Consider the following 11,363-nt stretch of genomic DNA (forward strand, 5'->3'; position numbering starts at 1 on the left):
CGATTTTTCTGTCATATTCTTTCCCTTTGCTTATTCCTTGCAAGAATTGTCACTTGGCAGCTGCAAGGCCTGCAGAGACTCAGAGCTTGGGAAACTCCCAGAAAATCAAGGCCATGGCCCCTGGTCCATCCACATCTCACCAGCTGGAGAGGATTTAGATGGAATTGAGAGGAGATGGGAAGGACTGGCCCAGAAGTCCACACATCCACAGCCACCTCGTCCCCTCCCCCCGGCTGGTGGCCAGGTCACTGGGCTATCAGCAGCCCTCAGAGTCTACTAGGGCTGCCTTTGAAGGGAGTGAGCACTCTGTCACCTGGGGTGTGCAAGGAACTGGAAACTGGGGTGAATCATCTCTACCCCAAAGAATACTGTGGAATTAAATGAGCTGATGACTATAAAGCATCCAGCCCAGTGTCTAGATATATTAGTATCAGGAAGATATTAAATAGTTGAGAATTCAGACATGGGAGTAGAAAATGTATCAGATGATTCATGTTTCTAAGGCCCTAATACAGTGAAAAAATTTTAATTCTAACATTTTTAGATAAGGTAACTCTTCTGATAAGGAAGTGCATACATTTATGCAATAAAATAAGTAAATCTGGACCAGGAGTTGGCCTACTATGGCCCACTGCCTGCACACTGAGAATGGTTTTTACATTTTTAAAAGGTTGTAATAAATCAAAATAACAATGTTTCATGATGTGAAAATTACAGGAAATTTGTTATAGTCAACATAAGTGAAGTTGATGGAAACACAGCCACACTCATCATTCACATGTTACCTACGGCCGCCTTCACCCCAACCGCAGAGTGGAGCTGCTGCAACAGAAAGGTGTGGCTGACAGAGCCTAAAATGTTTACTTATCTGTCCCTTTTCAGAATAAGTTTTATGGCCCCAATCCATTCTGTTAATATTGGGAAGGAAGAGTCATGCAGTCCACCTTCTGTTGTCCTTTCACATAGGGAGACGGAGTCTTGGTGAGGGAATGGTTTGCTCAAGACCAATGGCACGAAAGAACCCGAAGTCAAATGTCCTGGGCTTAGTGTGGGGGTCCCCTGTGTGCTCTACATAGCATCTGGCACTGGTGAGCCCAGTCTGAGCCAGCTCTGGCACCCGGGCACCGAGATCAAGTACTGAGGCGCAGAGAGCACAGGTGTGTGGGGAGCGGTGGCACAGGAAAGCCCAGGAACTCTGGGGGGAACACCAGGTTCATGGCTCATTCCTCTTGCTCAGACCAGCAGGAGGGGGGAGGGCTGGCCTGGAGCCCAGGAGCCAGAGGCTGGTCCCTGCCTGGCTGAGGGATAGGGCAGCTGTGTGGCCTCTCTCTGTTTCCTGTAGACCCTCCTCCCCCCAATTCTCAGTTGGAGAAGGACCTGCTGTGTCAGGGAGGAGAGGGCAGTGTGAGTCCCTGCTTGAACAGGCAATGCAGTCTGGCCTCCCACCTGATTCTGGAAGACATCTTGGAGGAGGTGTGGCGGCCTCCCCCTTCACCTGGCTGGGAGGAAGTCCTGGTCCCAGCAAACATCTGCATCTGGGGGGATGGTGACAGTGAGCATGAGGCCCAAGGCTCGCCCCTGTGTTATTAGGGGCCAGGCTGTGGCTTGGCCAACCTTCTGACAGAAGGAAACAGGGAAAGGGAGAGAAAGGGGAGCAGAGGGAAGAAGAGTGAGAGCAACAGAGGGCGCTGCAGGCAGGTACAGCCAGTTAATGAAAGAAGCAGGAGAGTTCACGGAGCGGGGAGGGGAAGGGAGAGCAAAGAAGGAAGGAGAACAGGAGAGGAAAAGCTGGAGCCCTTTTAACACCCATCTCGCCTTTTGGTCTGTAGAGACCCGGCCTGGGTCAAGGGTCTGTCCTCCGTGCACAGCGGAGGCAGCTCCGCATCTTCAGATTCGCAGGGACCAGGGGCGAGCTGGCCATGGAGACCGGCACCTGCCTGGACGGAGTCGCCAACAGGATCCTGCTCTTCCCAGAAGGTCGAAGCGCTCAGAGGTCCAGGCGGGAGTCTGACCCAGCGTCCCAGCCTTGGCTCCCTCATGTCTGGCCCACAGCGCCCACAGCGCCCACAGCGCCCACAGCTCGCAGCTCGGGCGGCACATTCTGGAAGGGTCTGCGGGCCCTGAGGAGGAACCCACACTGAGCCGCCCTAGGCCACGACGTCCTTGACTTCCTTGTCCCGGGTGTGGCCTCCAGGACTCAGATCCAGTGTCGCAGAGAGAGCAGAGGGGCCCCTGAGGTGTGGGCGAGAAACAGAGGCGGGACCGCCCAGGGAGAGGCTGGGGGGGGGGGGGGGGGTGCGCTGCATCCAGCAGAATCGCCTTGGGTCCCCGGGACACCAAGAGCCGGTTTCCTATGGGTCAAAGCAGTTATTGCCTCCCTATGATCTTTTAAAACGCACACTTCTAAATAAAATCACACTATTTAAAAAGTAGTTACAAAACGAAGCCACCAATTCCAGAGGAAAAAAACTTGTAAATTACTTGAAGGGGGAAACTTTCAACCGGAAAAGGAGGACTGTGTCTTAAGACGCTGTCCCAAACGCGACTGGAGCCCCACGTTCACAGGGTTTGAAATGGTCCAAAGGGAAAGTCCACCCGTGACTGGAAAGGCTCACACAGGCGGCGTCGCAGAGACCGGCTTTCCCAGCAGGGAGGGTCCAGTGCGGGCGGGGAGCTGTGGCTGAGAACTGAGGACCGGTCGTCTATAACCCCACAATTCCTGTTGGGAAGGCGGGACATGGGTCGCCCATCTCTGATTCGGGCACTGGAGCAAGAACGGGGTGCGCACCACGGGCTGGACGACGTTCCCCCGGCGGGTCGAGGTGTCCTCCGCCCCGCACTCTCAGGGAGACTGAGCTGCAGGGGCCCTGGAGCCGGCGCCACCGCGGCCTGCCCGGGGAAGGCCCCAGAACGAGGCTGACGGAAAGAAGGCGAAGGAGGACGAGCTCCGCTCCGGGCGCAGGTGCCCTGCGGGGCGCGGGGCCGCAGCGGACCCTGGCCCTCGGAGCGCTCCGTCCCGGCTTCTCGGTTCACCCACTGGGGTTAAGGGCTCCCCGCGGGCAGCTGTGGGGCGGTTGCAACCCGAGGTGAGCCCACCAATCCAGAAGAGACCCCCCACCCCTTCCCGCCCCGACCACCACTACGTTTTGCGGAGTAAAACACAAGCCTGCGGCAGCTGGGGGAGGAGACGCAGGAAACGGGCGAGGGTCTGGTGGGGACTGGAGGGAGCAGGGGCCTGAGACCGAGCAGAAGTCCCCAGACCCAGGCCCCCACCTTGCCTCTGCCTGCCCCTTTCTGGATTCAGGGTCCCCCTCCCTACAGGGGCCCTGCCCCCCCCCCCCCCATAGGCTACAGAACCCTGGCGGAGGCGCCGGGGAAGGAGGAGGGCTGCGCTGGAAGAGGGGGGTCTGGAACCTGCGCCCCGGTACAGAGAGGTTCGATTAGGAAGGGAGGCTCCCCTTCGCCCGTGTCACTGCCTCCTGGAGGCTCTGGGAGCCAGAGGCTGAGAAGCGGGGGGAAGGGAGCCGGACGCCCTGCTGCCCGCCTGAAGCCCCTTGTAGCCGGCGCGGGAGAGGGCGGCTGGCCTGGGGCGCTGAGGTCACCTTTTCCACTGCGCCCGCCGGAGCGGACGGTTTCCGGGATTTTTGCAGCGGCGGCGGGAGGCCCAGAGGGTCCCAGGCGTGGGGTGAGGTGGCTTCCTCTGTGGGATAGATCTGCTGGGCTGGGTCCGCATGGGGGTGCGGAGGCCACGCTGCCCAGGGTTTCCCTTCTCTAGACCTCTATTCCAGGCGGAATAGACCCCACTCTTTGGGAAAACCCTTCGCCTGCGCAACTCGGCTATTGTGAGCACTCTTTCGCCTAAAAGGGTTTCTCTGTGAGTAGCCTGCTCTGGGATGGCGCTGACGGGACACCGCTTCCAGAGGATCTGCCGCCCAGCGGAAATGTGTGTGGGGCACACGGGGTAGAGGCCGGGCTCTTCCAGCCCTTGGGCCCGCCGAGGCCGGCTGGGCATTCCCTCACAGAACCCGGGGGCCTCATTCCCAGCCCTGGCGCTCAAGCTCAGGGCTCTCCTGGCTACCAGGGAAAGTCCAGGCCAGAGTTCAAGGGATGGGGTGGGGTGGTGGCCACACTCAGCAGTCTCAGGGCCTGTGAAATGGGGGTGGGGCTGGACTGCACTAGTCCTCTGACTCTCCCAAATCTAGAGTGAGGCCTGGATTCTGAAAATGATCTCCTACCCCAGGGGCAAAATAGTTTTGGCTAGGGCTGATCAATATGATCCCCAAGTCCTCTGATCTGAGACCCAAGCTCCCTCTATGGGATCTGAGTCCCTGCATGGGCTCAGAGATGGTGCAAAGCTGGAGGCCTCAGTCAGGGGCCCAAACAGGAGGTGAAGGGATGCAGTGGGGTGGCTGGGACTGACCCCCAATGAAGCTACTATCCTGGCTTTTCCTCCGGAAAATATGGAAGCAAGAAGAGGAGGAGACAGCATGTGGGCCCTACTGGGGTAGGGGGGATTGAGAGAAAATGAGCCCCATACTATATTTACAGGGAGCAAGAGAAAACCAACCCTACTCACTGTGGTCCTTGGGCCAGTGCCTTCCTCCTGCTGGGCCTCAGTTTCCCCATCTGAGAAAGTAGGTGGTTGTAGTAGGTGACACCTCAGAACTCATCTAGGGAGGGGTTCTCTGCATCTACATGTGTGGAGGGGTCCCAGCTGGGCTGCCTTGGACTCCAGGAGACACTGGCTTTTCTCTTGCCTGGTGGCTTCTGGGCCAACCAAGGAGGCAGGGCCCTACCCGCTGTCTCTCCACCTCTCACTGGGAGGGAGGCCTGCCCTGTGTGGGATCCATCACTCTTAGTGGGTCCCACACCATCCCCTTTTGAAGAGCCCTGTGACTCTCAGAACCACCCAAGGGTGGAGCACCCGGAGGCATCTTTCTGTCCCAATGATGGCTGCGAGGTTCAGGGAGGGGCAGCACCAGCAGAAGTCACTTAACCATCTGGGGACAGAGGCAGCTGGGCTCTTAGGGTCCTAGTCCTATCAGAGCCTCTGGTAAGACATTCTCTTGGTCCCTAAGGACAAGGAATCTTCACCATTCCCTAATTCACACAAAGTCCCTGGCATGTGCTAGGGCCTCAAGGCCTCACTGCCAGCAGCTGGAGCTACAGAAACTGCACCACCTCGGGGCAGGGCAGGGCCCTGGGGATAGTAGGCTCTATTTCCTGAAGTGCCCACTGAGACCCCCGGGCAAGCTCACATAAGAAGGAGAAGTGGCCCAGGACCCCAGGTGGGGGACTCCTGAGGGGCAGCAGGCACCCTCCCTTAGCTTCTTGGGGACACCCATCCCCATCTACCTTCACCTGACCCCTCCTTGCCCTGATGCAAAAACTCTCCAACAGACCCTCTGGGGCCAGCGGGTGCAGGACCCCCGTTCAGTCCTCACAGCCTGACAATAGCCAAGTGCTGGCATCTCCCTGGGACCAGTCAGGACACTGAGGCCCAGAATCGGGCAGTGCCTGATCTTGGAGTGGCAGAGGCAGAGAGAAGCTCAGAGGAGAGATGAGGTTTGGGATTGTTTCCCCCATGGCTAGAGTTTACATTCCTTCAGTGGTGAGAAGAAGCTAGAGAGGACTAAGGCCTTCCTCAATCACACTGGGGACTTTCAGGCTTAGAGATGAGACACAGCAATTCAGAGTTTGTCCCCAAACTCAAATGGCATCCCATGTCCCTCACCCAGCTCCGCCCAGTGCTGTTTTTTTCCGAGGTTCCAAAGCTGGAAAAAGGAAAAGTGTAGCCTTTCCTCCTCCTCTCATCCATTCCTTCCTCTACCTAGGATATGACCCACCCACAGTTCCCTAGGATTGCCAAGGAGGCACCCACAGTTCCCTGGGGTTGCCAAGGAGGATGTGTCCACGTACCGCTTGGCAATAAAGTAGATTGCGGCTGGAACAAATTTTCCTCTCAGGGTAGTTTGGTGGGGAAACATGAGGCCATGCCTGGTAAACTGAGGCGGGAGTGCATGGGTGCAGCCTCTGCTCTAGGAGTCGCCTTCCTGCCCACTGCAGCACCGCTGCGGGGTGGCCACCATGCTCCCTGGCCGGGAGCTGCGCACCGACACCCCTTTCCCAGCCAAGCCGCGTGGCCTTGGCCTCTCTTTCCGACCTCTCCCGGTCTCCTTAACCCGTACCCAGGCTGCTGCCCTTCCTAGCTGTCCCCTCTCTTTCTTTTCTGCCCCGTCTTTCTGGCCTGCCTGACTCTGAGCCCGCCGGCACGTCACTGCCCCGTTGGCTCCCGCGCCTCTGTTGGTCTCTGTCTGCGCAGGGCTAGGCGTCCCTGGCACCTTCACCTCTCTGTCTGGCATCTTGGGTGGCCCTTGCTGTCTTGCTTTGGCCCCTCTCTCACCTCTCTGGATCCCTCTGCTCCCTTCTCTGGGGGTCTCCTCTCCCGATCTCCCCCGTTCTCTCCTTCCTGGGCTTGCGCTCCTCTGGGTCTCCCTGGTCTGGGTACCCGGCCCTTCCCGAGGCCCCCCTCTCTCCCGCCTTCCTCCCTTCTTTGGCCCTCCCTCGGGCTCAGCCTGGGGTGGGGTGGGGGGCGGCCGGCGGCGCTGGGCGGGGCGGCCGGGCGGGGCGGCCGGGCGGGGCGGGGCGGTGACGCGGAGCCCGCCGTGCTAGAGGCGAGGCGGCGCGGGGCGGGGGCGCAGTCCCGGGTCCGACCGGCCGAGCCCCGCGCGCCCCGCCCGCGCCCTGCTCCTCCGCCCTGCCGGCCGGCGGGGGAGGGGGCATGAGCCGGCGCCCGCGCGCCGCCGGGAGCTGCGGGCCGGCCTAGAGCCCCGCGCGGGCCCTGCGCCCAAGCCACCGCTGCCGCTGAGCTGTGGGCGCTGTGATGCAGCGGCCGGGGGAGCCGGGCGCTGCGCGCTTCGGGCCGCCCGAAGGCTGCGTCGACCACAGGCCGCACCGCTACCGCAGCTTCATGATCGAGGAGATCCTCACTGAGCCGCCAGGGCCCAAGGGCGCCGCGCCCGCCGCCGCCGCTGCAGCCGCCGCGGGCGAGCTGCTCAAGTTCGGCGTGCAAGCGCTGCTGGCCGCGCGGCCCTTCCACAGCCACCTGGGTACGTGCGGGGCTTGGGCGCCGGCGCCTAGGAGGGAGGGTGAGCCGCGCCGTCGCGGGCACGCAGCTCTCAGCGCGTGGGCCTTGGTCCGTTCCTTCGCCCCGGCCTGGAAGTGGAGGGACAATCGCCTGGCAGTTCAGGAATCAGGCCTCGTGCCCGCGGCCGGGCCGGTGCTGAGGGTGTTCGCGCTCTCCTTCACTGCTGCGCTTCGGCCTCCACCAGGAGACCGAACCCGTGTTCCTATTGCGGGCGCAGGTTCATACTGCTAACCTCAGGCTGCGGGTCAAAGCGACCTGAGTTTGCGGGCGCCTGGGCCTTCGCCGCAAAGGACCTGCCGAGGGTGGCCGGGACTGCCCTAGGCGGGGAAGCCGGACCTTGGGGAAGACGCCTGCGTCTCCCGGTGCTGTGCCGGGGGCTGATGCAGGCCCAAGCCCTCCCGAAGCCTCCCGGAGCCCGTGGTCTCAGGCGGGCGACAAACTGGCCTCTGCTGCCGCATGGATACCCCCAGCTTTGCCTGGGGACAAGAGGCCAGACTGAGCCACTGCACGATTGGCCCTTCCGCTTCCAGGTCTACTGCGCCTCCGTGGAACTTGAACTTCCCACTGGGCCTTTTCTGTCCCTCTGGGGTTTTTCCTTCCCTGGCAGGGCCTGCTTTGCCCAGCCACTGCCCTCTCCACCGCACCCCTTGTTCTTCTGGCTATTCCCCCGTTTTCTTCACCCAACGTTGGCATCTCTTGGATATTTTCGATAGGGTGGCCTGTCTTCCCTCTCCCACCTTCCCCCAAGTTTCCTTCTTTCTGGCCTTCTTCTCACACCCCAAACTTGGCCTGACCCCGCTCACTCCGTGGGACAGCACCTGCCCACAGTGAGATGCCTGTGGGGAAGGAAGCCCCCCCCCCATGTTCTAGTGGGACCCCAGCCCTGCCAGCCATCGCCCTGGGCCCTGGTGACCCTCCAGCCAGTGCTCTGTCCTCCCACGGGGCAGCTGGGCCAGTTAGTTCGTTTTAAGTCCAACTTCGATGCAGCCTCACCGCTGCGCATTGCCTCCGCCGCACTGTGGCTAATAGTTCGTTTGAAGCGGGCAAAAGAAATTATTTATGGCTAATGAAATGGAAACATCTTCACCGGGAAGAGTTTTAACAGAGAAAACAGGAAGAATAATTTCGGGATTTGTGGAGTGTTTTGAAACTTTCGGAAAGGGCTCAAACCTACCCCTGCTGCCAACCCACTGCCTGCAGCCTGGCTGTTGTGCCCACACAGAGGAGTAGACCTGCTCACTCCAATGATATTCTTTCCCCGCAACGCAGCAATGCCGATTTGGTTGGGCCAACGCTCAGCTTCCTGTCCTGCCTGCTATCTTTTCTTCTTGGTTTCTCCTTTCGATGACACACGCTCTGTGCACCTTGGGGCTTCGAACTAGTTTATTGAGAATCTCGAAATCTCAAAGGCGGCATAAGCCTAAGGAACACAAAGGCAGAGTTCAGGGTGAGGGGGGGGGGTTCCTATTCCCGGACTGGGGGACACTGGCGTTGGAGCAGGTCACCCCAGGTGTGGCTTAAATCTCGCGCTTCGCAGGGCAGGAGGATTTCGTGCTGGGTGGCACTGGCCAGGCGCTAGCCCTCCGCCGGTGGCCCGGGATGTGGAGGGTGTCTCCCGGAGGAGCAGGGCCTGAGCTCATCAGACCCCCCGTTTTCTTCCCGCAGCCGTTTTGAAGGCTGAGCAGGCGGCGGTGTTTAAGTTCCCGCTGGCGCCGCTGAGCTGTTCCGGGCTGGGCTCAGCGCTGTTGGCGGCAGGGCCTGGGCTGCCCAGCGTTACAGGCACCCCGCACCTGCCCCTGGAGCTGCAGCTCCGCGGGAAACTGGAGGCCCCGGGCAGCGGGGAGCCGGGCACCAAGGCCAAGAAGGGGCGTCGGAGCCGCACTGTGTTCACCGAGCTGCAGTTGATGGGTCTAGAGAAACGCTTCGAGAAGCAGAAGTACCTCTCCACGCCAGACAGGTAGCTGGGGGCCGGGCCTACTCAGCTGGCAGTTGGGAGGGGGAGGGGGGCTGTTTGCCCTGCTGAGGATGCACTCCACTCTTTCCAGAATAGATCTCGCTGAGTCCCTGGGCCTGAGCCAGTTGCAGGTGAAGACTTGGTACCAGAATCGGAGGATGAAGTGGAAGAAAATAGTGAGTGTGAGGTTGCTTCTGAGGCCTGGGTTGCTGCCAGGCCCCTGGGCTCTTCAGGAGCTTCCCCCCACCCCCCACCCACCCCCGCAGTCGGTGCCTGGTATCCAAAGGGACCCTCTCTGCTCTCTCTGGTGCCCTTGCCCAGCCCACATTTCTTCCTGCCCCGCTGCATCCTCTGGCTTCCTGAAAGCCCTGAACCACTGGCCGGCCTCTGGTCGCTTTTCCCCAGCCGCGTTCAAATGGCCGCCATTTCCCCGGGGCTAGGCTTGGCCTCAGATGGCCTGTTGGGCCCTTCTGGGCCTCCTGAGCATAGGGCATGAGGTACTCAGTCCCACCTCACCGAGGCCGGCGTCCCCGCGCAGGTGCTGCAGGGTGGAGGCCTGGAGTCCCCCACCAAACCCAAGGGGCGGCCCAAGAAGAACTCCATCCCCACCAGCGAGCAGCTCACGGAGCAGGAACGCGCCAAGGAAGCGGAGAAGCCGGCGGAGGCGCCGGGCGAGGCCAGCGACAAGGGCCGCGAAGACTGACCGTGCAGTCCGGGGACCCCTGCGCCACCGCGGCTCCCCTCAGCCCGCGATAAGCCGCGAGCCGGCTCTTCCGCCTCCATGCTGTTTGCTTTCTAAACGTTTTATTATTACCTTGAATGCGGGCAGTTAGGGGCCAAACAAGGAAGGACACAGACCCTGAAGCCCAACCCGGGCCCCAGCGCGTCCCCTGCCCTAGCCTGGTGACTCACCCCAGGGGCAGAAAGTCGCCTCTGCCCAGAGCTCCGCGCGCCGGGCGCTCCACGCGCATTCACGCCCTGCTCCTTATCGCACCCCACCCGCCTCGGGCGGCCCTCGGGCTCGGACGCCACAGGCACACACCAGCTTCTGCGCGTCCGGGACCCTGTGGCCGCGCAGGCCCCCATGGCCAGAGACCGCGTACGGATAACCTGGCAGCTCAGCCCTGAGGCCGCTGGGTCCCTGACGACGCTGGGGCCCTTACCCCTCTCTTGCGAAAATGGTGATTTTTTTCCAATAAAATATTTTATGACACCATGGGGCTAAATGAGGGGCTTCTGAGTCCGCGCCAGGAGGGGGCGGCGAGACAGAAGGGACACTCCCAGTGGCTTATAAAACATCCTTCCCCCTTGCCACGTGGAAGCAACCCCTGACCTGCTCCACTGGGCCGACGCTGAGCATGGCGGTGGCTCGGGCTGCAGGATCCTCGGAATCGCTTCCTCCTGGACGGCAGGGCCAGTCTGAACTGCCCAGCCCAGGGCGAGCAGCCGGGCTATACAGGGGTCAGTCACAGGAGCGAGAGCCCCAGGCCACCGCGGGGTTCACTCAGGGAGTGGCGGGGGACTGCTAGCCGCCTCCGGTTGTTGATTCGGTCTCCTGGGATTTGAAGGACCGACCGTGATGGTCCCGGCCAGCCCTTCCAGAGGCGGACGGGAGCCGAGGACCTGAGATCCGCACAGAGGCCGCCACCAGAGGCAGCTCCGGCTCAGAGGCGCCAGCCTCGGAGTTCTCAGGTTTTCCGAAGCAGACGCCGGGCGGCGGCTCCTGGCAGGCAAGCCTGCGGCAGTGAGAGTTCCTGACTAGGCGGAGGACTGCGAGCTGCCGAGCTCGCTTAGGGCCCCCTTTCCAGGGGCAGCTGGGAGGCGCGTGCCCGCGGGCGCCCTCTAACCGAGGGAGAGGGAAGGCTTCGGTTGCTTTCTCTCTGGTCTAAACTGGGCTGGGGGTGTCGCCTGTCGATTCCAGTCCTTGCTTTTCCTACTGGGACAACGGCCACAGTATGGGATTGGGAGATGACCACTTTGCTAATTAAACCTGGGGGAGAGACCGTAGCAATTTGTCCCTGCAGAGTTCCAAGCAGGAGCAGGATTCCAAACCAGGTCCTTGCCGGTGCAAATACTCGGGAAAGAATCAGGAACATCGTGCTCAGATGCAGGCTTTGCGTTTCAGGATGTGAGAACAACCGCTAGGGCCTCTCCCTCGAGTGGCCATGGCTTCCTTTTCAAGTCGTGGCTTGACCGACACTTCTGAAACCTGCACTTGAATTTACCTGAGCACCTCGGGGTTTAAGACCAGGAGGAGTGAAA

General features: G+C 61.0%; 1 protein-coding gene across 1 annotated transcript; it reads left to right on the forward strand.

Annotated features, from left to right (window-relative positions):
• Nucleotides 1-6,883: 6,883 nt before the first annotated feature.
• Nucleotides 6,884-9,804, forward strand: BARX1 (BARX homeobox 1). The gene is made up of 4 exons (XM_036262137.1): nt 6,884-7,109; nt 8,813-9,104; nt 9,193-9,277; nt 9,640-9,804. Exons 1-4 carry the CDS (start codon nt 6,884-6,886, stop codon nt 9,802-9,804), a joined length of 768 nt encoding a protein of 255 aa, XP_036118030.1.
• The last annotated feature ends 1,559 nt before the right edge of the window (nt 9,805-11,363 follow it).

The sequence above is a fragment of the Molossus molossus genome, unplaced genomic scaffold (genome assembly GCF_014108415.1).
Source record: "Molossus molossus isolate mMolMol1 unplaced genomic scaffold, mMolMol1.p scaffold_m16_p_14, whole genome shotgun sequence".
In the NCBI taxonomy this organism is placed as follows: domain Eukaryota; kingdom Metazoa; phylum Chordata; class Mammalia; order Chiroptera; family Molossidae; genus Molossus; species Molossus molossus.

Bases quoted from the DNA above. Each gene is read 5' to 3' on its own strand.
- BARX1 (XM_036262137.1), top strand. From the start codon at position 6,884: ATGCAGCGGCCGGGGGAGCCGGGCGCTGCGCGCTTCGGGCCGCCCGAA. The intron at 9,105-9,192 runs GTAGCTGGGGGC...CACTCTTTCCAG, and splicing joins TACCTCTCCACGCCAGACAG to AATAGATCTCGCTGAGTCCC. The intron at 9,278-9,639 runs GTGAGTGTGAGG...GTCCCCGCGCAG, and splicing joins GGATGAAGTGGAAGAAAATA to GTGCTGCAGGGTGGAGGCCT.